The 27,370-nt window shown below is 37.8% G+C and overlaps 1 protein-coding gene across 6 annotated transcripts in view; it reads left to right on the top strand.

Annotated features, from left to right (window-relative positions):
* The window catches only part of LOC115217121 (GRAM domain-containing protein 4-like), a 175,650-nt gene that overhangs the window by 120,209 nt on the left and 28,071 nt on the right, over positions 1–27,370 (top strand). For 3 of the 6 annotated variants that reach the window (XM_036507034.1, XM_036507033.1, XM_036507035.1), the window contains exons 13-17: positions 2,133–2,242; positions 3,761–3,915; positions 7,022–7,336; positions 15,176–15,244; positions 18,776–18,844. In XM_036507034.1, the coding sequence (XP_036362927.1) occupies positions 2,133–2,242; positions 3,761–3,915; positions 7,022–7,336; positions 15,176–15,244; positions 18,776–18,844 (718 nt within the window). The remainder of the gene's footprint in view (positions 1–2,132; positions 2,243–3,760; positions 3,916–7,021; positions 7,337–15,175; positions 15,245–18,775; positions 18,845–27,370) is intronic. The other 3 variants (XM_036507036.1, XM_036507037.1, XM_029786724.2) reach the window with 3 other exon arrangements.

The following is a 27,370-nucleotide window of genomic DNA, read 5'->3' as shown; positions in this document are numbered from 1 at the left end:
CCATGTAACAGATATTTCAGGTCCTTTATTGCAAATAGCTGTTATGCTTGGCAGGGTGTGCTAGAAATAGCAGCCAAATCTTTGGAAATGAGATACATAGAATGCACTCGAAAGAAGCCTGTGGATAAAAACTATTTCACGCTGAGGTTACGAACGGTTCTTTTACAAAATATTTAGCATAATTTTAAAGTCATTTTCACTTATAGATATTTTGCCCATCATGTGTCTAATGGAAAGGTTAGAGTTGATTCCCTTTCAGGGTTAAGTTATTTTCAGAGTATTTACCTTGAGGAAGAGATGGAAGTTGGCCAGTACTAAATCTGGTGAATAAGGTGGGTGTGGAAGTGATACCATGTTGTTTTTTTGCATTAAACTCATAAGAGAGCTTGGTGACAGAATGTATTGCCATCATGAAGAATCCAATTCTTCATGCTCAACAGTTCCAGTCATTTTTGCTGAATATCTTCTCCCAAAATGCTTCAAAATATCACAGTAGAACCCTTGACTGACGATCTGGTCCTGGGGGTCAAATTCTCAATGCACAATACCACATTTCTGGGGATGATGCTTGTGGCAGGTCTTCCAGATTGGTCATCATCTTCTAGGGACATTCTCCCACTTTTGAAGTTCCCGTGCCACTCAAAACATTGTGTACAACCCATAGCCCCATTGCTGGCTGTAAGCTTGCTGAAGCATGCTCAATGTTTCAGTAGCAGACTTCTGAAGTTTAACACCAAATTTCTCATTGGTTCTTTGTTTCTTTCCATGACAAAATTGCAGACTTTAGTACACACATGATCACAAAAACACAAATATCACAACTTGCAGAGTGAACTCAACAATGTCACTTGCTACACCGACACATAAAGGTGACTGCTAGCTCTCACTGTGCACACACAACCATGTGCTGCCATCTGTTGGTGTGCTACAGAATTAGTCCAGGAACTTTTTGATACCACCTCATATATATATATATATATATATATATATATATATATACATACATACATATAGATAGATAGATAGATAGATATATGAGGGGGTGCTGAAAAGTTCCTGGCATTAAGAGCACTGATGCAAAAGAAGCACTTGCTATGGTACTTCCAATGAGTAAACTGGATTAGGGTATGAAGGGTTCCTTGGTTGCCCCCTATGCATTATTTCCCCACAGCTAGGGAAATTGTTTAAGATATTTTTCAAATTGTTATTGTCTTATTGTTTGCACGTTTCCATGTAAATCCCCACTGTTTTGTTGCCCTTGAGACCAATAATGAATAAATTATCATAATTAATAATATCATTATTATGGTTATTATTATTATTAAGGCAGCAAGCTGGCAGAACTGTTAGCATGCTGTGTGAAATGCTTAGAGTCATTTCATCCATCTTCACGTTCTGAGATCAAATTCCACCAAGGTCAACTTTGCATTTCATCCTTTCAGGGTCGATAAAGTAAGTACCAGTTGAGCACTGGAGTCGATGTAAGCGACTTAACCCCTCCCCCAAAATTGCTGGCCTTGTGCCAAATTTGAAATCGTTATCATTAGGCAGTAGGTATTCTGCCAGGGTTAACTTTGCCCTTTAACCCTTCAGGGTCAATAAAATAAGTACCAGCCAAGTACCCCCCCACCACAAAATTGCTGGCTTTGTGTCAAAACTTGAAAACATTCTGAAGGCTGTGAGATGGTAGAATTGTTACGATGCCAGAGAAAATGCTTAGTAGCATTTCTTCCAACTTTACATTCCAAGTTCAAATACAGCTGGGGTCAATTTTGCCTTTCATTTTGGGGGGATGGATAGAATATGTAACAGTTGAACATTGAGATGTAATTGACTTATCTCCACCCCAAAATTGCTGGCCTTGTACCAAAATTTGAAATCATTATCATTATTATTATTATTATTATTATTATTAGTAGTAGTAGTAGTAGTAGTAGTAGTAGTAGTAATAAAAGCAGCGAGCTGATATCTCCCTCCCCCAAATTTCCAGGCCCCTGTGCCTTTAGTAAAAAGGATTATTATTATTGTTGTTGTTGTTATTATTATTATCATTATTATAATTGTTATTATTATTGTTGTTGTTATTGTTATTGTCCATTTCTTAATATATATATTTCTTTTCTGTTAACCAGTCTACTGACGTGGCGCTATCCACCTGCTACGAAACAACTCTACGTCACCGTCTGTCTTGCCTTCCTAGTTTCATGTCTATTTCAAGCATCCGCCATCTTCTATGTAGCAGGTAAGGCCCTGTCTTCACACACAGCCAGTTTATTCTTTAAGATCCATAAAACTTTCAAGAATAAGATGCTTTCATTGTCTATACATTGCCAATGTTTACTCAAAATATTCAAAATTATTATCATCATCATTTTCTTCTTCATCATGTCCTCCTCCTCTTCTTCCTCCGTTCTTCTTCTCCTTCTTCTTCTTCTTCTTCTTCTCATTATTATTATTATTATTATTATTATTATTATTATTCTGTGTTTGACTTTTGCATTACATTTGTGCAAGTTGGCTCCAAGTCTCACCCAGAGACCTCAAGAGACAACAAGCTAGAAGTTCATGTTGGTGTTATGCCTAGGGTGCCATATATTTGGTTTTGTTCTAGAGAATGTCTAAGAAACCATCAGAAAATTATATGTTTGTTTTAAAATTTGAGATTACATAGAAAGTATTTTGCATAGGATATGAGCAATTCCCATGAGCACTATCTTTTCAATTTTTGCCATTTTGGGTTTCCTGGTATCGGAGCTAGGTAGCAATCAGCCCCTTTTGCTATCATTCCCAGGGCACCTATGACAACAGGTATTGTTTTAGTCTTCAGGTTCCACATTTTGCTGATTTCTATTTCAAGATCTTTATATTTGCTCAATTTTTGGTAGGTCTTGACAGATACGTTTATATCGATTGGGACAGTCATATCAATGAGGAGGCATGTTCTTTGTCTGAAGTCTTTCACTATGATGTCTGGCCTATTCGCATCGATCTCTTTGTCAGTTTGAATAGTGAAGTTCCTGAGGAGTGACATGTGGTCATTTTCAAGCACTGGAGGTGGTTTGTGTTCCCACCAGTTTTTTTCATGGGGCAAGTCCAGGCTTTTGCAAATTACCCAGTGAATATATTGTGCAGCTCTATCGTGCCTGTTGAGGTACTCTGTAGACGCTAGAAGACTGCACTTGGAGACAACATGATCAATGGTTTCTATTATTATTATCATTATCATTATCATTATTATATTATCATTATTATTATCATTATTATTATTATTAATATTGTTATTATTATAACCTAAGTTGGCGAGCTGACAGAATCGTTAGCATGCCAGGAAAATGCTTAGCATCATTTGGTTCATCTTTATGTTCTGAGTTCAAATTCTACCGAGGTCAACTTAGCCTTTCATCTTTTGAGAGACAATAAAATAAATACCAGTTAAGTACTGGGGTTTTGTAATTGACTTTTCCCCTCCCCCAAAATTTCAGGCTTTGTGGCTATAGTAGAAAGGATTATTATTATCATAATCATCGTTTACCTGCTCCCCCTCCTCCTCCTCCTCCCTCGGCAATCTTTTTTCTTTCATGTAATTCTCATAAACATCTTTGAAAACAATTGATTTTTTGTTGGGCGAGGAAAAGGAAAATATCTCATTGCCACTTGTATTTAATCTATTCAAATTATTTATTAGAAAAACTTTCTCAATAGTTAATTATTCATTAATTAATTAATTAATTATGATTTTTTTATTTTTGGTTTCTGTTAGGAATACTTCTGGGAATAAAGGTTTTTATCATTGATTATATGTTTGAACATTTTCCTCGCTTAAAAGAAAAATACGATTCATCTCATCGGTTGTGGGAAAACCTGCCAACAGAATCGGAATATCGGAAGAAGACCACAAGAGTCCAGATTGATAAGGTAAGACTAATTATTGGTTTCATTCATTTCTATTATTAGTTTTGTTTTGTTTTTCCCTTATCTTTTTTTTTTTATTATTTTACTCATTCGTTTACTGCTTATGATATTAATTAGCGTATTGTATACAGTGCTCAGGTGCACTGCAACTTATCAGGAAATGGTAAAAAGGGAACCAAAAGCAGACTTAGTCAAGTAAAGAAGGACAGCAAGGAAAACTAGAAGTACACGCATGATATACATGACAGGAAGATGAGAGTCATGAAGATAACGGTTACAGAAGCACTTGAGGATAATGTTGGGGAATTTCAGGAAACACGGAATTCTTGAAGGATACAGTGTCTTGGCAACTAACAATTGATGGGGCTAATTTATTCCATGCTTCAACAATTCTCTGTATTAAAAATATGTCTTCAAAAGTCATGGATGCTGTGCTGTTCTATGAATTTATACGTATGTCCACAAGAGCTATTGAGCTCAAAAAAGAGGCCAAACTTGTTGTTGGAAAGATGGCGGATGGTCTTGTGAGCTTCTAACAAGTCAACTGCTGGACATTGGAACTCTAGTGGCAATGCCAGGAGAAGCAAAACATTCAAGAAATGATAAGTGATTGACAAACGGTATTTGCTTGATTGCATATCTACATTTACAGAGTTGCTTATGAGATTCTTTGAATGTAAGATTGATCATAGCTGCTGACAACTCACAAACAATGACATTTTAAATCATATGATATCTTAAACCTTATAGGTGCTGTCAATTGTGTCCCTTATAGCCTACCATAGCTTTGTTTCTTGACCTTTTCTTCACCAAATGCTGCTTTTGTTTCATTTATTTATTTATTTTAAATAATGAAGAATTTAGTAAAATAAGTTTCTCGTTAAGTTATTGTTTGGAACCTAAATAATGGGAAGTTTTAATTAAAATCCCTTTAAAATAGAAAGTTTGTATCAAAGGACCAAAGATGGTCTCAGACAGGTTGATATTGATAAATATACATAAGGGGTTAATTTTGTAGTTTATAAAAGCTTGTAATTTTGTATTTTTGCAACTTTATATCATACAAATAGTCATAACCCTGTACATTATAGACTGTCACATGTCTGCCTTACAGGAAGCCTTCCCAAAACAGAAAAGAAAACATTGGCTTTACCTTAGACAATCCATAAGGTCAGAGGTTAATGAGCTAGCAGTTAATTGTAGCAACTGCTGTTAACGGGAAAGTTTCTATGCAATATTTGCATTTAAGATCCACAGGAAGACATCCATATACAATGATGGTAGAAAATTTCAGTGGATGCATAGGTTTTGGGTTCTAACCAATGGGATGGGTGAGGGGTACTGGCAGTGGGACGGGGGCTTGAACAAATGTGTTTTACAAGAGCCACAGACTGACCAAAGACTTGTGAATCCATTTGGTGAATAGAAACTGAAAGCAGCCCATTATATCTATTCAGGTGTCTGATTCACCTGAAACCTGATCTATTGTTTTTAAGATAATTGGGGGTTTGTTTGCATGAAATGTAGCTGCCATGTCATGATGAAGCTAGCTATGTTGATGTTGCTGCTGTTGTTATTTAGCCCTAGGTCAACCACCACCAAGTAAACTTTTGAACAAAAAAAAACATTACAGCCAGGACCGTCTTGTCTTAATAAGGGTTTCTAGGAATACATTAGGCAATGCAACCTGCTCTTTTCAGCATGGTAAGACTGGGAGTGAGGGAGGTTTGGCTGTTATTTCTAGGAAATCAAATGGCAACACAGAGACCATCTTGATGGTTTATGATGGTAGTGGTGGTAGTTGCTGAAACTTTGTTGTTGTTGGTGGTGGTGGTACTGGTGGAACACCAGGTGCTGCTGCTGCTGCTTTTGAGTTTACATATCTGCATAGTTCTTATTTAGGTTAATTAATGTTTGAAATTTCTAAAAAAAAAAAATTAAAATAATTATATTATGTCTTCTCAATTTCAATTTAATTTTCTGGATTGTTGCTGTAACAAAAACTCATTTTTAGTTCTTTTAAGAAATATTTTAAATGCATAAACGTCTTCATAGAATTCTATTTAATGATTTACCTGTGGAAGGGGTGAGGGGCGAGCAGGTAAAGAATGTGAATGATAAGGCTTTATGTATTTGTGTAAAATTTTTGATTTAATGGTTTAATGAATGGGTGGGAAGAGCAGGGAAATTGATGAGGAGAGAGAGAGAGACAGAGAGAGAGAGAGACAGACAGACGGACAGAGGGACAAACTGGCAGATAGATCATAATGGATGAAGTGAATGATAGATAGGCAGGTAGATTGACAGGTTGGTAGATGGACAGGGAGAGACAGGTAGATGAGCAGACAAGCAAGCAGCTACTGACAGATAGACAGACTGATAAATAAACTAGCAAGCAGACAAGCAAAAGACAGGTGGTCAGGTAGGCAGGTAGATAGGTAACCAAGCAGGTAAGAAGATAGACACAAGTTGTTCACAGAGAATCGGTTAATGAAAAAGGAGAAACAGAAATAAGTTGCAATGAGAGAGGGAGAGAGAGAGAGAAGAGAAGAGAATAAAAGTTTGTGTACTGAAAATAAAGAGTGGGGCAGCTATTGTCCAAGAGGACGTATTGTGATTCCTATAACGTGTGTTAACAAATGAATTTTGGGAAAACATTCATTTATCTCTCAGCCACCAATCAATCAACCAGTTGATGCTAAAACGTAATTATTCCAATTCTATATTTCTGAGATCAGGAATTGTTTTTATGAATCAAACTGGTGTTCGCTTCATCTTGATTGTTACTTTCACTACATTTCTGCTGTTGTATCTTCCAGCCTTATTTGGGTGTCTTGTGCTGAATTCAGTTGTTGTATCAGAATTTCAAACCCTTTCCTTTATTTGATTCACGGGGATACATTGCTCTCATACCATTCTCTGCATTCCATACCATTTTTGACACCTGAAGAAGTTTGGAGCATACAACAGCCAAAACATAGTGAAAGGCATCAGTCAAGGTGAGGATGACACCAGTCTGGTTAAAGTCCATAGGTGTACTTGATAATAATTGCAATTGAAACCTTGATATTCCTGTTTAAATGACAGTTATGATATTTCCATGTGGCAGGTTGCATCGTTTCTTAATATCCATCACCAAGACACAAGTTGCCAAGCTAAAACAAAACCTTTTGATTTGTACCATGAGCCTAGCCATAACAGCTGTAACTCGAAACCAAGGTTTGAAATCTTAGCTCATCTTTTGGCAGCAATAGATATAGATGATCCAAAAGCAGAATCCATAATTAAAAAGTTCCAACATATTCTGGCAGAGAAATGGGAGAAATATTCCAGTGCTGCCACACATTTCGAAAACGAGCTCTCATCATTAAGCCGTGGTTCTTTCACATTTTCTGAAAATGCCTTTGATTTGACACCCAAGCATGTGAGTATGGGTCAGTTGATCTAAAGCTGAGAATCTTATGATCCTCTACACTGCAATAAGTTACCCTTTGTCCTCACCATGCCGTAATAACTTGATACAAATGCAGTAAGAAGCAAACATAGGCTTTATCATTATTATTATTATTGTTGTTATTGTTATTTATAGCAAAAAAATAGCACAATTTATTCACTAAAAAATTTTTGGAATTCAGTATATTATATAATATAAGTCATAGCTGGCAAGAGGGTTAACATACAAGAGAATATCCTTAGAAGCATTTGATCCAATTCATTATGTCCTGAGTTCAATTTCCACTGAGGTCAGCTTTGCCTTTCATCTTTTCAGGGTCAATAGAATAAATACCACTTGAGCAGTGGGGGCAATGAATAGCCCCTTTCCCGCCCATCAAAATTTCTGCTTATAATAGAAACAATTCTGTTATTGTTATTATTTTCAAAAATGAAAAAAAAAAGATAACCGTATTTACATGCTAACAAATGATTTTGGTGTTTTAGGATCCCCGCAGATTCTATGTATTGTCCAAATCCTAATCACAAGAACATTAAAGCATGGAACAAAATGCTTAGCAGTGTTGCTTCTGACTCATTACATTCTGAGTTCAAATTCCATCAAGGTCTTTTCATCCTTCCCAGGTTGATAAAATAAGCAACTATTTGAGCATTAAGGGTCAATGTAATTGACTTACCCAAACCCTAAAAATTGTTGATCTTGTAACAAAAATAAGAAAGTATTATTATTATCATCATCATCAAGGCATTGAGCTGGCAGAATTGTTAGCACACTGGGCAAAATGCTTAGCGGCATTTCACCCATCTTTATGTTCTGAGTTCAAATTCCACCAAGATCTATTTTGCCTTTCATCCTTTCTGAGTTGATAAATTAAGTACCAGTTGTATACTGGTGTCAGTTAACCCTTCCTCTTAACTTTCAGGCCTTGCACCTAAAGTATAAAGGATTATTATTATTATTATTATTATTATTTTATTATTATTGAGTGAGAGAGTAGTGCATGCTATCAAAGTGACACTGGGGTACAACTATACAAAGCCCAATTAACCCATCATGACTACCCATCTGATAACGGTACACCAGGTACATGCATCACAACCATATGTGTCTGACATGGTGATCTAATATCAAGATAAACGATGCATGACCTTACAGATGGTGCCCAATTAGAATTTTCTTCAGGTCACGTAGCCCCTCCTATTCAAAAGGTCCCTGAATAAGGATTGTTTGAGGACGATGAATGATACACCCATGTTTCCTGAGGTGAATTATTCAAATCCCAAAGAATTCCTCTCAACACATGGCTATGATGTTCACCCACCACTTTTGCTCATAATCATCATCTACTGAGGGACTAGCTCAAGTGGTTGTGGTCAAGCAAGTAACAAGCAAATTTGCCATATTGAGCAGAATACTTGCTGTGGCCATCTCTCATACCAAGACAAAACAATGGACATGATAACATTTCCAGTCATTTAAGATCAGAAGCCATGAGAGTAACTGGCTGGTATTGCATCAGGGTATTTATTATTATTAGTTTTAAAATATTTACGATTATGTTCACTTGCTAACAAATAACTCTGGTGTTTTAGGAACTTTGCATATTGTGTCTGTAATTGGTAAATTACTTTTCTGTGAGTGAAATGTTCAACACTAATATTCACAATGTATACACAAACCCCTTTTCTTCTATATTTCCTTTAACAAACATGTCCCTTGTACCCACCTAGCTGTACATTGCACATCTACAACTAGCGAATGATTTCAGTTATAGAATGAAATTAATATTTAGTAAATAAAAGACTGCAAACTAGCAGAATTGTCAGCATGCTGGGTAAAATGCTTAGTGGCATTTTGTCCATATCTGCATTCTGAGTTCAAATTCTGCCAAGGTGGACTTTGCAATTCAGGGTCAATAAAATAAGTACCAGTTGATCACTGAGGTCGATGTAATTCACTTACTCCACTCACCTGAAATTGCTGGCTTTGTGCCAAAATTAGAAACCAATATTTTGTAAATGAGTGCCCCTGTCATACAAGGGACACTCATATCCTTCATTTCCAATCTTCCATGGATGATGTATTTGTGAAAATAGCTGTAGTTTTAATGAAGATAACTTACTTGAAATATAATGTTGTAATGTAATACATAAAGTGGAAAATACAACTTTTGATGCACTTTCTCATTCAAGCTCAATATACCATTCCATTATTCCATTATTCCACTATATTACTATTCCACTACACTAAATATGTGTTGATTTCAACACATACCTGCTCACAACTGGCACCAAGTTCAGTTTTCATATAAATATATTTCATTCCCAACACTACACTCTCGGAGTGGTTGGCATTAGGAAGGGCATCCAGCTGTAGAAACTCTGCCAGGTCAGATTGGAGCCAGGTGCAGCCTTCTGGCTTGCCAGTCCTCAGTCAAACCATCCAACCCATGCCAGCATAGAAAGCAGACGTTAAACGACAACGATCATAATGATGATGATGATGATGATATATAAATCATCATCATTATCATCATCATTTAACGTTCACTTTCCATGCTAACACGAGTAAGAAGGTTTGACAGGAGCCTGCCTGCCGGACAGCTGACCAGGATCCATTTGTCCGTTTTGGCATGGTGTCTACCACAGGATGCCCTTCTTGATGCCAACCACTTTACAGAGCGTGGACTGGGTACTTTCAGCATAGCAGCAGCACAGATGCTTTTATGTGGCACTGGCATCGGTGCTTCTATGCAACACCACCACAAGTGCTCTTTATGTGACACCAGCACCCATGAGCCCACAAGGGAAGGACCTCTCACCTGAGAGAGCGATATAGAAGACAAACCTGTATGTATGGACAGCCATAGTTTTACTTAGCTTGATGCGTCTTCTCAAGCATAGCAAACCACCAGAACCCTTGCTCCCTTGTCAGTCCCTGTGTGAGGCCCAGCATCTGGAGATCCTTTCTCACTACTTCACCCATGTCTTCTACCCCTTCCACAGGTTCCCTCCACATTTGAAAATCAGCACTTCTTTATGTAATTATCCTCATCTATACCAGTGCCGTCTTCACCCTTGCACACTACAACCGCTTACACCCATTTTTTCTTTTAAGCCATTTTTCACTCTGCCACACATGCCTGATGATATTCCCCCATCCAGTGCACTATAACTGGCTTCATGTCCTTCAAGCCTTTGCATGTTCTCTGGAGTCAAAGCCTATGTTTCACTGCTGTGTAGAAAAGTTGTATGTACACACACACATATGTATATGCGTGTGTGTATGTGTACTTGCCCTTACCTTCGAAACACGGAGTAGTCGAAGCAGGGACAACTGAAGAAGGGGAATATTCCTTGTGTTGTATGTCTTGTACTCTGTTTTTTCGTTGTTTGAAAAGTCCGTTTCCATGTTTTTGTTTTTATGTTTTCATTTCTCATTGTGTTCTACGCTTTTGTGGTGTCCTGTACCCATATATGCATGTATATATACATATAGATGTAGGTATGTACATATATGTATGTATGCATATGTTTTATTTATTAACTAGCACTATGACCCAGCAATGCTGGATCATAGTGCTAGTGCATGCATATACAGCTGCGTGCGTGCGCACATTCATGCGAGTACTGTCCAACTCTCCGACCAGTCACATACAGCTAGCTGGCATTCGATTGGCGTATCAAGTTTCGGGCATTTTGATTGGGTTTTGGATAGAAAATTCACAAAAAAGTCACTTCTATTGATTTTCTAATGGCTTTGCAGGGTGACTAGGGAAATGTAAAGATGTGCACGACCACCCTTGGACGGTTTTGAATGACCATAGAAAGTGCAAGCCCTCTAACTGAAAAATTGTGGATTTGTATAAAGAACACACACACAGACAGACATTTTGCTGTTTATATATTGAGAGATTTGTTATTATATGATCGAACACCACGCATCCACTTCCAAGCATATATATATATATAGTTTTTATGTGTATGCATTTAAATTATTTCATTACTGTCATTTTACATCAATGATATATTTGTTGATGTCTTGTGATTGGTCAATAATATTTGGAAGAATGTTGTTGGATTATTTCTCAACACAAACAATAAACAAACACAAAACAATTAAAAGTAATTCAATCACAACTCAAAAACCATGATGCAGCAATTGCAATGTTCTCTCTGCAAAACCTGTTGGCTGTCAAGGATTCCTTCATGGTTGATTTGGCACCAGCTCTTTGGTTGGAATTGCTGATTTGAGGCTGACTTATTTGACAACAGACATCATAAGGTTTTTCCCTTGCCTTTTATGTTATTCTCTCCCTGTGTATATTTTGTGCCTGTCTGCATGCATGCACACGTTTGCTGCTAACACCAAAAAGCACTGTTGATAAAACAGGCCAAATGCCCACTCATCCATGCCAAACCATCAGCCTCCAAACAGCTGCATGCAATCATCTCCTCTCAACGATGTTTGCCTTCTTTCAACACCACCACCACCACCACCATCACCACCACCACCACCACCATCACCACTTTCTATACTTTCTTCTTTCCATTTCCTTCTTCCTCTCCCCCTCATACATCTTCTTACACTGATTTACACATTTTCATCACTTTTCATTTCAGTCCTTCATTTCGCCAACCACCAAAGCAATATTTCTTGACATTTCCATCTATTTCTGTTGGCAATTACTTATCCTCACTTTTGTATCATGGTTTCTTTTCTTCTCCTTCCTGTATTGCTTACCGAACAGCTCTCTCTCTCTCTCTCTCTCTCTCTCTCTCTCTCTCTCTCTCTCTCTCTCTCTCTCTCTCTCTCTCTCTAGCTTCTATTTGTCAGTCTATCTTTTTTTTTAATCATTTTAATTATTACAAAGGAGATCAATCCATTAAATATTAATTAGATATCTAACATCTCTTTCATATTGCCTGCATATATCTTCTAATTAGACATTCATGATTCAGGTAATTAATAATAATAACTTTTGTTAAAACTTGTAATATTAACAAATTCTGACTTATGAAATAGGTTGAAATACAAGCCACCAAACCTATATATATGTGTGTATATATATATATATATATATATGCATGGAAAGCAGACATTAAACGATGATGATAATGATGATGTGTGTGTGTGTGTATGTATGTATGTATGTATGTATATATATATATAATATATATATATATACACCCAGAGAGGGTGAGAGAGAGGGATAAAGAGGGACGCACATACACACACACACGTATGTATATGTATGTGTGTATGTGCATGTGAGTGTTTGCATGTGTATTTGTAGCTAAGCAACAAAGACCTACTAATTTCCTGAAACTAGTAGCAACACATCTATTAGAGATTGATAAAGACTCAGGCATAAAAACCAAGCACTGGGCAGGTTGGGTTGCGGGATAGGGGGCATCAATATAATTCACAACAATCTCTTCAAGGTGTTGCCCCAGCATGACCAAAACCAGTAAAAGAGTAATGAGTGATGTGCAGGAAACAAATTCACATCTTCTAAACTTTAGAATATAAAGGATAGCCCTGCGCATTATTTAGTTCCTACTCTTTGAAAATCAGCAGAAGAAAAACCTAATTACTTCCCTAGCTAAATGTATAATAATCTCTTTTTATATGTTAATTAATTTAACTCATTAATTTTAATATGCAGGATTAGTAGTTGTTTATAACTTTACAATCATTAAGCTCTATTTATCTGATATCTCCAACATCATCATCATCATCATCATTTAACGTTCGCTTTCCATGCTGGCATGGGTTGGACGGTTTGACTGAGGACTGGTGAACCAGATGGCTGCACCAGGCTCCAGTCTTGATCTGGCAGAGTTTCTACAGCTGGATTCCCTTCCTAATGCCAACCACTCCAAGAGTGTAGTGGGTGCTTTTACGTGCCACCGGCACAGGGGCCACTCAGGCAGTACTGGCAACAACCTCGCTTGAATCTTTTTACACATGCCACCGGCACAGGTGCCAGTAAGGCGATGCTGGTAACGATCACACATGAATGGTGCCTCTTACATGTCACCAGCACGGAAGTCAGTTAGCCACTCTGGCAACGATCACACTCAGATGGTGCTCTTGGCACCCTACTAGCACGGGGCACAACTACCAGTAAGGCGACACTGGTAACGATCACACTCGAATGGTGCCTTTTATGTGCCCCAGGCACAGAAGCCGGCTAGCCGCTTTGTCAACGATCACGCTCAGATAGTGCTCGTGCCCATCATCGAATTTCACATTGATTTTGATTTCATTTGCCTCAACCGGTCTTTGCAAGCAGAATTTAGTGTCCAAAGAAGGAAAAGGTATGCACAAGTGGGCTGGTTACGCCCCTGGCATAGGCCACGAGGTTATGGTCTCATTTGGCTTGCTAGGTCTTCTCAAGCACAGCATGGTTTTTAATATATACTCTTCTAAATTAGCCCTCTATTGGAGACCCCTTTTAAAATCAACCCTTCTTTGCAACCATTTTAAATTTCATTTATATTGAATAATGTGTATCCAGTTATAGCAAATACACATAAGTTTCAATAAATGATAAAATAGACAGGAAAGGTGAAAGTCTACAAATCAATTGGCAATAAAAAAAAACATAACCCAGTATCTCTAATCTGTGTACACTGGAGCAGTGTTTTCCAATTTTTATAAGAAATATTTAAGGAAATTTAATGAAAATGCTTAACAAAATTGATAAAGAACAATAAAAATTTAGTCATATTATATTGCTATAAGTCAGAATATCTAATGAAATTCATGTTAGTCGAATCTTAGTCAGTATTGCTTGGATATTTGGCTGGAAATTGGAGAGTTCTAAGCCTTAAATTACTGCAAACTTCCAGATTCAGTTTGCTAATGCTTCAGCACCTTTAATACTTTAAATCATTGCATGTGTTTATCAACCCCTTGGGTAGCCACATGGGGATCAATATTGACCATTTTGTTGACTTCTAGTCTAGACAAATATCAGTTAATTAAGTTCATAAAATTATAAGTTGTTGTATGAAGAGGAAATGTGAATTATAATGTTTTGAGTGAGACCCTTCACCCAAGAAGAAATGAAGACGAGTTTGTTGGATGGCTGCCTGCAGTCAAGAGCACAGCCCAAAATGTTACTATAATTTGAATTTTGTAAGCTGATTCATCCATCTATATTCTCCACCTACTATTTTTGGGAAGGTCATGGAGGTAGAGTCCTTAGTCACCTTCTCCTTAGGATATTATCAGAAACAATCTTCATTAGACTTATCCACTGGATTCCCAAGTGTAACCAAATGAGACTACAGATATTTTCTAACCACTTTGTTCTTGGTTTTCTGCTATATCTCCTGGTGGTTGGCTCCGCTTGAAGAATCAGTCCTCTTATTCGCTCTCACAACAGTCTAATCATATGTCCATAGTACTACTCTTGCTATCCTTAGGTCATGAGTTCAATTTCTAGACTGGCATTGCATTGAGTCTTTCACAAAGACACATTCTTTCCCATTGTTTCTCTATCCTTAGCTGAAAATAACTTTCTCTCTCTCTCTCTCTCTCTCTCTCTCTCTCTCTCTCTCTCTCTCTCTCTCTTTCTCACTCTCTCTCACCCTCCCTCTCTTGCTCTCTCTCCCTCTCTCCCCCCCTCCAACTGCCACATCCTCAAATCCTCAGTGTTCCACCTGTTCAAGAACGGAAGAGCCCTACCCTTGATAACATTGCATTCCAGAGCCATCTCGTATCCTTGCAACATTCTTTCACCTGTCGCTTTATGGGGATTTTTCTTTTACAACCAATATCTTTGCTACATATTTTCAGAGTTTAGACATTTTCTCAGTGTTACCACTATCTCAAGGCAAGTCAAAAGAATGTAATACAAACGAACAGGTAAGACATGGCACAGATAAAGCAAAGCATCATAATGTTGCCCTCATCAGCACCCTCCCCCACCTGTCACAAGTCATCATCATCATCGTTTAACATCCGTTTTCCTTGCTGGCATGGGTTGGACGGTTCGACCGGGGTCTGGGAAGCCAGAAGGCTGCACCAGGGACCAGTCTGATCTGGCAATGTTTCTACAGCTGGATGCCCTTCCTAACGCCAACCACTCCGTGAGTGTAGTGGGTGCTTTTTATGTGCCACTGGCACAGGTGCCAGGGGAGGCTGGCAATGGCCACGATCGGTTGGTGGTTTTTATGTGCCACCAAAACGGAAGCCAGTCAAGGCGGCACTGGCATCGGCCACATACAGATGGTGGTTTTTAGGTGCCACCGGCACATCAACATTGATCACATTTTTTTTCAAGTTTGTCAACCTGAAATGGAATTTCTCTACATCTTCATTTAGTTCTGTACATTTGGTTATTCCACATTACTCAATGAGGAATACCAGGTCAGTTTCTCTGGTGTTTATATATTCCTCCTTGGACTGATCAACTTCAGCATTACTCCCTTTTGCCCACTGAGTGGCCTGGAGCAACATGAAATGAAGTGTTCTACTCGAAACCCCAAAACCCTAAGAATTGTAACCACAATCTTACAATCAAGAGTGCAATACCCTAACCCCTTAGCTATGCACCTCTACATTTCTGCAATTTATAAGCACTTTCAAGGCAGCAAGCTGAAGCAACCATTACTGTGCTTGACAGAATGCTTTGCAATGTCTTTTATGGCACTGAGTTTAAATTGCAAAGAGGTCAACTTTGCCTTCCATCCTTTCAAGAACGGTCAATTGATAGAATTCCAGTTCAGTACTGGAATTGATTCTTCTTTTCACTCTTTTTTCTTTCTGGAAGGAATCAGCAATGTTTAGGTCTGGAAAGGAATGAACTCTGCTATGTATAAAATGTCCATTATGCTGCCCCCCTTCGAATTCCTTCAGAAGTGAAGTCTCACACATGCCATACAAAGTACATCTATTAACCTTTTCTTCTAAACATCTGAAACTACCTCCCTCCATGCCCTTCAACAACTAATTATTGTACGCTCTGAATGAAGATTCATCATCATCATCGTTTAACATCCGCTTTCCATGCTAGCATGGGTTGGACGGTTTTGACTGAGGGCTGGCGAACCAGATGGCTGCACCAAGCTTCAATCTAGATCTGGCAGGGTTTCTACAGCTGGATGCCCTTCCTAATGCCAACTACTCCGAGAGTGTAGTGGGTGCTTTTTACGTGCCACTGGCACGGGGGCCAGTCAGGACTCACTCATTTCTTCTTAACTCGTCCATTTTGTGGTGTCTAACTGCATCCTCCAGACACCATGCTGATCACAACACTTTGTCCTTCCTTCCCAGAACATCTGCTCTCCAGAATTCCTTCACTTTCTCATGTCTTTTTCACAGGTGTGGGCTTACAAAGGTTCAAGAGGAATATTAATAGCAATAATCTCACTATAATATCTGGCTGAGGACCGATACTTGGTGAATCCCTCCTTGTACCCAGAATTCTTCGCTGTACACATTAGTGGTAGCATCCCTGTACAAGGCTTGTACAACTCTCACTAAACACTTGTCTATCCCTAGATTCCACATTGACCACCAGGTAAGAAATCAGGAGACCCTGTCAAAGGTTTTCTCCAAGTCAACAAAAGCCAAGTACAGAGGTTTATTTTTGGCCAAGTATTTCTTCTGCAAGGTTACCTTACCAGAAATATAGCACTAGTGGTGCTTCTACCTGGTACAATACCAAACTGCATCTCATCCAGACTAATTCTCTCTCTAATTAGTTGGGCTATGACTCCGTAACTTTCATCACCTGGTCCAACAATTTGATACCTCTGTAATTATTTCTAACTAAGGTATCACATTTACCTTTGTAGCACTTGACTAAGGTGCTGCTACACCTGTCATTGGGTATGACTCTTTCGTGAACCACCCGATTTAAAATACTGGGTATGACTCCTCTTTGAACCACCATATTGTCAGCCACTAAGGGACATGGTCAACTGGTTAAGGTCAAACAACTGACAAAGCAAATCCATGGTATTGAGCAGAATATTTGCTGTATTTGCCCATCTTTTATACCAAGGCAAAACAATGTAAATGATAACACTTCCAATCAGTTAAGATCAGAAGCCATGAGAGCCACTGCCTGGTACTGCATCAGAGCTGCTGCTATTATTATTATTATTATTATTATTGAGTGAGAGAGCAGTTCATGCCATCAAAGTGACACTGGGGTAAAATATACGAAGCCCAATATACCCATCATGACAACCAGTCTGATAAGGGTACACCAGGCACATGCATCACAACCATATGTGCGCGACATGGTGATCTCATATCAAGATAAACAGCACATGACCTTGCAGGTGGGACCCAGTTAGAATTTTCTTCAGGTTGAGTAGCCCATCCCACTCAAAAGGTCCCTGAATAAGGGTTGTTTAAGGATGTTGAAAGAATCACCCATGTTTCCAGAGGTGAATTATTCAAACCCCAAAGAATCCCTCTCAACACATGGCTATGATGCTCCCCCACTACTTCCGCTCGTGATCAGAGATGCACATATCGTCAGCCACTAAGGGACATGCTCAACTGGTTAAGGGTTAAGCAACTGACAAGCAAATCTGTGGTATTGAGCAGAATATTTGCTGTAGCCCATCTTTTATACCAAGACAAAACAATGTACATGATAACACTTCCAATCACTTAAGATCAGAAGCCATGAGAGCCACTGCCTGGTACTGCATCAGGGCATTTATGGTACTGCATCAGGGCATTGGTACTGCATCAGGGCATTGGTACTGCATCAGGGCATTGGTACTGCATCTATTATTATTATTATTATTATTATTATTATTATTATGATTATCATTATTATTATTATCATTATTACCATTATTATTACTATTATTATTATTATGATTATCATTATTATTATTATCATTATTACCATTATTATTACTATTATTATTATTATTATTCAAAGTAGCAAGCTAACTGAACATTGGACAAAATGCTTAGCAGCATTTCTTTCAGCTTTTCATTTGAAGTTCAAATTCTGCCAAGGTGACTTTACCTTTTATCCTCAACATATCGGTTGAGCTCTGGAGTGAAGGTAATGGACTGCCCCCACCCCTCAAAATTGCTGGCCCTGTCCCAGAATTAGAATCGTTAATATCATCATCATCATCATCATTATTTTTAAGGTGGCAAACTGGCAGAATCACCAGTGCCTTAGACAAAACGCATTTCTTCCAACTCTTTACATTCAGAGTTCAAATACTGGTGTGTTCAACTCTGCCTTGCATCCTTTTTGAAGTCAATAAAATAAAGTACCAGTCAGATACTGGGGTTGATGTCATCATGTAACCCTCGCCTCTCAAAATTGCTGATCTTGTGCCAAAATTTGACACAATTATTATTATTATTATTATTAATTGTATGGGTTAGTCATTGATTTTATTTTATTTTCAGAACATAGATTTTCATTCCTCTTTTTCGTCTGGAATAAATATAATTGAAACTCAGGTGAATAATGTTAAGGTAAGGACCAGCACAACAACAAGCCCACCTTGCACAGATGTCAGCCTCTTCCGTTTGCCTATCATAGACTCTCAGATGGCTGGCTCGTTAGAAACCCATTTTATTGTCCAACTGGTTCGTTATTCACATCCTGTTCATTGGTTAATATTAACGTACATACTTGGAAAGCATTCAATCAAAATAATGAAGTCTCTTTATCTTTTACTTTGTTTCAGTCATTAGACCATGGCCACACTGGAGCACTGCTTTAGAGAATCTTTTTCCAGTTGAATGAATCGACCCCTTAACTTTTGGCACTTATTCTATTGGTCCCTTTTTGTCAAACTGCAAAGTCACAGAGACATAAACACACCAACATCGGTTGTCAAGCTGTGGTGGTGACGGAATAAACTCAAACACAAAGAAACACACACACACACACACACACACATATACATATATATATGTGTGTGTGTGTGTACCAAATCCTGAGGCTATAGTAGGAGACACTTGCTCAAGGTACCACACAGTGGGACTGAACCTGGAACCATGTGGCTGGGACTATGCAGCTATGCCTGTTTATACAAATGTAAAACACGACTAGCTGAATATTTCATCTCAGGAGAGATTTGTGCATTAAAAATAACACAAATCCCACCCAGAATGTCATTGAGGGATCCTCAAACCCTAATGTTTCAACTTTATTTATCTTCCTCGGTGATGAAGATTCCCACTGGTTATTCAGGATTATATTCTTTCTGATATAGAAATTTATAAACACAGTAGTCACTGATTTGTGTGAAAGCTGGTCAGATTAAAATTAAATCACTACATGCACTTGAAACAGTACGAAATTTTAATAATGATGTGTATAATATTTAAATTTAATATAGAAACGTTGGTGGGACGAACTGTAACATTTTGTCTCAGATTGGAGCCTGGTGCAGCCATCTGGCTTGCTAGTTCTCAGTCAAACTGACGCACAAAAATACACGAACACACACACATACATATATATATATATATATATAATATATATATATATATATACTTATATACTTATAAACACAAACACACAAACATATGCGCGCACACACACACACACACACATATATATATGTATATATATATATATATATATACATATATACGACAGGCTTCTTTCTGTTTCCGTCTACCAAATCCACTCACAAGGCATTGGCCGGCCCGAGGCTGTAGTAGAAGACACTTGCCCAAGGTGCCATGCAGTGGGACTGAAACCGGAATCATGTGGTTGGTAAGCAAGCTACATACCACACAGCCACTCCTACACCTATATGTAGGAAATACCACAAGGTATTTTGCCTTCCACACCACAACCATCACCACCCTCATATAATCTGAGTTATGTATTCTGGTATTTGGAATAAACTGTACCATTTTTAGAAAACTCCTCTCCTTGGTTTACGGTTTACACACAGAGCAGTAGACGTCTCCTATAAAGTTTCCTCATCACCCTAACCATCATCATCATCACCAATGGCACACTCATCACTACCACCGACAGCATCCCATTGATCACCAGCTTCTTCTCCATCGTCATTCTCTTATCATATTCATCATTACCACTACAACCACAATAGTCACCCCCACCACCCCCATCACAAATACCATCATCATCATCATTATCATCATCATTACCTACCTTCATCATCACAACTCTCCTTATCATCAGCAGCATCATTACAACTGCATCACTATTTCACCCACCACCACCACCACCATCCTTCTCCTTATCACCATCATTCCAGGTTGTATCCATTTGTATATTTTGGCTGCAGCTGTTGAACATATCATGTTAAATACATAATTAATTGCATAATTAATTCGTATATTTAATTATTATTACTGTTGCGGCTATTACTTTCATCACCACCATCATCATCATCATTATTATTTCTTTTTATCACAGATTTTGTAGGAACTCCTGAAGTCTTGTATGCGTAGTGGGTTTGCTACCTGCAGCCTACGCTACCATGTTATCTGTTCTTTCCAGCTTGCTAATACTTTTCTGACTTATTATTATTATTATTATTATTATTGGCATCAAACTGACTGAATCATTAGCAAGCTGGACAAAATGCTTAGCAACATTCCTTCCGGCTTTACAGTCTCTGTTCAAATACTGATGAGGTCAACTTTGCCTTTCATCCTTTAGGGGTCAAGAAAATAAGTACCATTTGAATACTGGGGGTCGATGTAATTGACTTACCCATCCCCATCTTAAAATTGGAACTTGTACCAAAATTATTATTTTTATCATTATTATTATCATTTATTGTCTTTGCACAGCTTCTAACGCTGAACATGTACTATGGTGTCAGCTGTTCACTACCAGTGAACTAAGGTAACACCCCTTATTTTTTGAGCACCATCTGAAGTATTTGAGAGGTTCCAAGCAGTACTGTTTTCTGCAAGTGCTCCACCCTTATTGCAGCCCTTAGTTGTTCCATGTACTTATCCAGATTTTTATTCACTGTTCCCAGGGCTCCAACAATTTTTATTATTATTATTATTATTATTATTATTATTATTATTATTATCAGTTTCTTTCAATTTTGTTTCCATTTCTTTCTGAGTGTCTTCCTGACACCTAGAGCAAAGAAACTTGTTGGTAGGCCATTAAAATAAGCATACCAGATTGTTCATTTACAAAGTCATGTAGTAGCAAAAAAGGGGAAGAAAGAAATAAAGAAAAGGGGGAAAAGAAAAACAGAAAAAAACAATGAAAAATGGAAGCAAAGAAAATAAAGGGGGAGGGTAAGAAAGGAAATTCCCCATGACAAATTTCTTCTCCATACGTGCGACCAGTTAAGACAATCTTTTGTATTTTTTGCATGGATGGGTAAGCCAAGCATCATCCTCAAATAATTTCCACTTTCTTTTTTGATCATCCAAGTCCTCTTACAATCATTGGTATTATAAATGTCTTGAGAGACCTCATTTTTTAAATTTCAGTCAGTAAATCTTTATATTTTGTGAGCTTATCAAATTCTAGGATTATTATTATTATTATTATTATTATTATTATTATTATTATTATTATTAAAGGTGGCAAGCAGGTAGAATTGTTAGCAAGCCATTCTGAGTTCAAATATTCTGCCGAGGTCAACTTTGCTTTTCATCCTTTTGGGCTTGATTAAATAAGTACCAGTTACGCACTAGGGTCGATGTAATCGACTTGATCCCTTCCCCCAAATTTTGAGGCCTTGTACTTCCAGTAGAAAGAATTATTATTATTATTATCATTATAGGTGTAGGAATGGCTGTGTGGTAAGTAGCTTGCTTACCAATCACATGGTTCCAGGTTCAGTCCCACTGCATGGCACTTTGGGCAAGTGTCTTCTACTATAGCCTCGGGCTGACCAAAGCCTTGCGAGTGGATTTGGTAGACAGAAACTGCAAGAAGCCTATCGTATATATGTATATATATATATATATATGTTTGTGTGTCTGTGTTTTTCCCCCAACATCGTTTGACAACCGATGTTGGTGTGCTTGCGTCCCCATAACTTAGTGGTTTGGCAAAACAGACCGATAGAATAAGTACTAGGCTTACAAAGAATAAGTCCTGAGGTCGATTTCCTCGACTAAAGGCTGTGCTCCAGCATGGCCACAGTCACATGACTGAAACAAGTAAAAGAGTAAAAGAGAGAGTATAAGGGCAGTGAAGGTGACAAGCTGGCAGAATCATTAGCACACTGGAAATGTGCTTAGCGGCATTTTGTCCGTCTTTATGTTCTGAGTTCAAATTCCATCAAGGTTGACTTTGCATTTCACCCTTTCAGAGTCAAAGATATCGGTACCAGTCAAGTACTGGAGTCAATGTAATTGACAAGTCCCCTACCCCAAAATTTTGTGTCTTGTGCCTATAGTAGAAAGGATTATTTTAAGGGCAGTGAGCTGACAGTATCCTTAGAATGCCTCAGTAAATGTTTAGCAATAATTCTTCTGGTTCAAATCCCACAGGAATCTTCTTTGTGTTTCAAGCTTTTGGGGCTCAATAAAATAAGTAGAAGCAAGTTGATAACATTATCTGACCACCTTCCCTTAAATGTCCTGGCCTTGTGCCTAAATTAAGATCCATTATTATTACTATTATTGAGTTGACTCAGGTTATTCTTGACAAGAAGATGATTTTTCTGACCATTTCCTTTTCCCAAATCATAAGCAATTTTAACTCTTCATAGTATCATAGTGGGTTGTGTCATGTCCATTACAAATAGGAATAGATTAAGCTTATCGCCTTGGAATATTCCATGTCTGATGTTCACTTTTCCAAGTTTTTGTTTTCTTCCAATCAATTCAATATTCCAATGTTTCATTAAGCATTTTCTCCATGTTTTTTTGCTATTCCAGACATGTTCATTGTTTTACTTATCCGACTGTGTAGTACCATGTCATTGGCTTTCTTTGTAATCTGGCCTTGCTACCTTCAGGCCTGTCAATCTGCGTCTGCAATTTCTAATTATCATCTCATCAACTAATAAGGGATCTTTTGCTGCCCTACTTTCTTTCCTGCATCCTTTCCGCTCTTCTGGATGTAGATTGTTACTTTCCAGATGGTTGCATAACTTTTCTGCATTGCTGTTGCTGTTGTTGTAATGTTATTACAAGCTTCTTAGCAGGAACGTTGTCTTCTGGTTTTGTGACATATCTTCTAAAATCTCAAGAATCTTTCTTATTATTCTTACAGGATGCAGAATGGCATTTTCCTGAATATCAACAATGTGTGTCTCAAATTCAGTATCCTTCAGCCCCTTCTGTAGCAGTTTGGATGTTTGCCAACTGCACCAATCACCACCAGAAATAATTCTCACCTTTGTCTTCGGCTATGTCTTAATATTCTCAGGTTTCTCTATTATAATATTGTATTGGAAAGTCTATGGGCTAACCCCTTTTTTTTTTTGGTCCTCTGCTGTCATATCTAATCTACTAGTTTCAATAGTATAGTCCGTCTTAACCTTAAGCACACTGATTTGCCCCTAGAAACGTTTCCCCTACCACTGCATTAGTTTTGAGAGAACAAAAGACACGAACACCCACTGTTTTAAAGTTTTTATTATTTTCATTGTACTTTGTGTATCGACTTGATTCTTTTTTTTGTATACTAATAAAGGAATGGATGAATGATATTTTTATGCAATGCATTAAGTAATGGCCAGTATTTTCCCTAGATCAGCCAACCATGGATGATTGTATCCACCCGGAACATTGTTCTCAATATAACTATAAGCTCAGTCTACATCCCCATGATCACTTTGAATAACTTCAGCATTAATATCTGCTTGAATAAATCCTTCAAAATCATCATCTCAGTCAGAATCAAACAAGATTTCTTCCAGAAAAAGCTTCAGTTGCAGCTGCAGCCATTTTCGTTCAGTAAAAAAATCCAAGAACTAAGTTCAATTTCAAAGCTTGATTGCCTCATGGTTAGAATATAAATAATGAAAATGGCATCTGAAAATGGAAGTTGAAATTCATTCTGAATTGAAAATAGCTTGCTTATGGCTTAAAGTACCAGAAATAGACATAGTGGTGTGTTTATTTTAAGCACCCTTCTCAAGGCAACAAAATACACCTGCAGTTACAGGGGAGAAAACATGTGAGCCACAAATTGCGACACCAATGCAGAGAAAATTAATGAAGAAATCCCCTAAAATCCTGTAGTTATTATTTTCCATCATAACCTCTGGATCATGTTTATACCACTTTTCTGCTACTTTGAATCCGCACTTGTCTTACATCCCAATACAGTCTTTTACCTACACAATCATGCATTCATTTATACTCTTTTTGTCCTAGCTTACTGCACTCACTTAAGCAAGGGTCAATACTTTTGTCTCCTTTCTCACAGATTCTGCATTTGCTCACTAGCTGAGTTTTATTAACTTTTGTTTTTATCGAGTTTATTCTAATGACTTTTCTCCCAAGTTGTTTTGGCCTTTGGCCTAAATCAAAAACAGTTGCAGTTGTTATTGTTTTTGTTGTTGTTGTTGTTTATTAGTCTTATTTTCATGGCACGCATTCACTGCACAGTGTTCTTTGGACATGTGCAGTCTTTTGTTTTGACTTTGTTGCATTTCTTGTTGAAAGTAGCTTATGTATTATTATCAATTATTATTGTTGTTGTTGTTCTTTATAATTTCTTATATCTAAACAAAAAATTCAATGTGTCAACTTCTGACCTTTATATTTTGTTTGTTGTTGATGTTGTTTATTATTATTATTGTTGTTGTTCTTGTTATCATTTTCCTTTATTGTATTTGAAAATGCATAAAATACATCATCTGCCAATTTTGACCATTTCCTCTGCTAAGCACTCCTTGTCAGTCATTTTCATATCGATCATAACAGACAGTGGGTGGGGTGGGGTGGGGGTGGCCTGGAGTTGTCAGAAATGGCAACTAAATCACCCATATCTTCATCAACATCTGCATTTTACTTCTTTTTGTTTTTAGGTTGTTTTATTTTCCTCTGTCATATCAACATGATATGGGTAGGAATTATTGAGCAACATGCCAATTACTGCATGGCCCCTTATCACCTCTTTTGTGGGGTTCAGCAAGCCAAAAACAATCTACTTTTGCCTACTTGAACCCTCTGTTCATAACCGGAGTTAGATTTTGACTTTCAACTCCCAACTTTTCAATCCTTGAATCTGAGATATTTTCTCTCATGCTTTCATGTCAACAACCAAACAACACCATTAATGAAACTGTTGTTTGCAGTCAGTGAATGAGCACATGTTGAGGAAAATATGAAATCATACGCAAACACCCATCTTCATACACACACACACACACACAAACACACACAAACACACACACACACACACACACACACACACACATTTGCCATGTTTGACTACTAAATCTACAAGTTTTTTTTTCATTCTCTCTCTGTTTTCTCCTTTCTGCTGAAGAGTATAGATTCGAAACCTAAAAGCCTTTTTCATTTTCCTAAGTGTCAAACTAATACACCTGCTTGTTGTTCATACACCTGTCTTTGTATTTTATTTTCTGTAAATTTCAACCATATATATATATAAATATATATGTATGTATGTATGTATATGTATATGTATATATATATATATATATATATATATATATATCATCATCAGTAAATCACAAATCTGAAAGAGAAGCACACTCTAAGTTATAGATCAGTAGAGGAATTAAATAAAGATAGTTAGAGCCAGTCTTAGGGATTACCCTAGGTTTCACATCCATAAAGCACTTGGCTTTATGGCATTTCTTCAGACCTTAATGGCTGGTGGCCTACAACCATTCTCCAGAGTGGAGAGAGAAAAGACTTCATAGTTACTTGTTGAAAAGGGTTAAGCACAAAGGAATGTCACCCTTAGACTTCTATCCGTAGTCAACGTGATCTGCTTGTGGGTTCCAGGACTTCAGTAGGATTTTCCTGAAGTGTAAGTAGATGATGTAGTATCCCAGTTCTTCTAGGACCTTCCATGAGATTACATGTGGAGTCCTTTCCTCCATCAGTGTCTAAAGCTAAGAACTCTATGGACATGAAACCTGGAGTAACCCCATAATCCGAACATAATTATCTTTATCTAATACATATATATACAGAAATATGAGTAGCGAAGGAGATTGAAAGGTCAGGTTTCCTGTGGAGGGGATAAGTGAGAGAAGGGTTCTGTGTAGGGCATTGAAGGTGCGACAGCAGAGTATGGTGGATGGAAGGGGGAGGAGGAAGGGGAGAGACTAGAGTATCATGGGGGCAAAATGGAAGCATATATGGCCAAGAGAGAGAGAGAGAGAGAGAGTATTTTAATGGCAGTAGGACTTCTTATAGTTGATTCAGAAATCGGGAGGTACAGCCATATGTACATACATACATACATACATACACACACACAAACATATATGTATGTGTGCCTGTCTGTATGTGTGTGTGTGTGTGTGCATGTGTGTACACACACACACACACACACGCGTGCATAGATAGGGAAAATCAGCCTCAGTCCTCTGAAACAATAAAAGACAAAGTTGACCCTGGTGAGATTTGAACTCAGAAAGCATAGAACTGGAAGAAATACTGCAAAGTATCCTCTCTGGTGGTCTGACCATTCAGCTAATTCACCACCAGAAAGACAAAATATATTATGGAAACACAACTCGTTAGGGGTGATTGAAAAACAGCTGAAGTTTTTTGTATATTATTTTCATGAAGCATGGCTGTGTGGTTGAGAAGTTTACTTCCTCACCATGAGGTTTTGGGTTCAGTCTCATTGCACAGCACCTTTTAGGCAAGAGAAAAGCAGATAGGAAGTACTGGTGAGAAGTGGAGGGGGTCAGGGTCATGGTGTTGATAGTGGCAGCAGTGCCAGTGCTGATAATAGTGGTGATCATCATCATCATCCTCATCATCATCATCATCAACATCATCATCAACATCATCAACATCATCATCAACATCATCAACATCATCATCATCATCATCAACATCATCATCAACATCATCAACATCATCATC

The sequence above is a fragment of the Octopus sinensis genome, linkage group LG11, assembly GCF_006345805.1.
Source record: "Octopus sinensis linkage group LG11, ASM634580v1, whole genome shotgun sequence".
Lineage (NCBI taxonomy): Eukaryota > Metazoa > Mollusca > Cephalopoda > Octopoda > Octopodidae > Octopus > Octopus sinensis.
The sequence above is the reverse complement of the archived record's forward strand: the minus strand, read 5'-3'. Positions and strand labels throughout refer to the sequence as shown.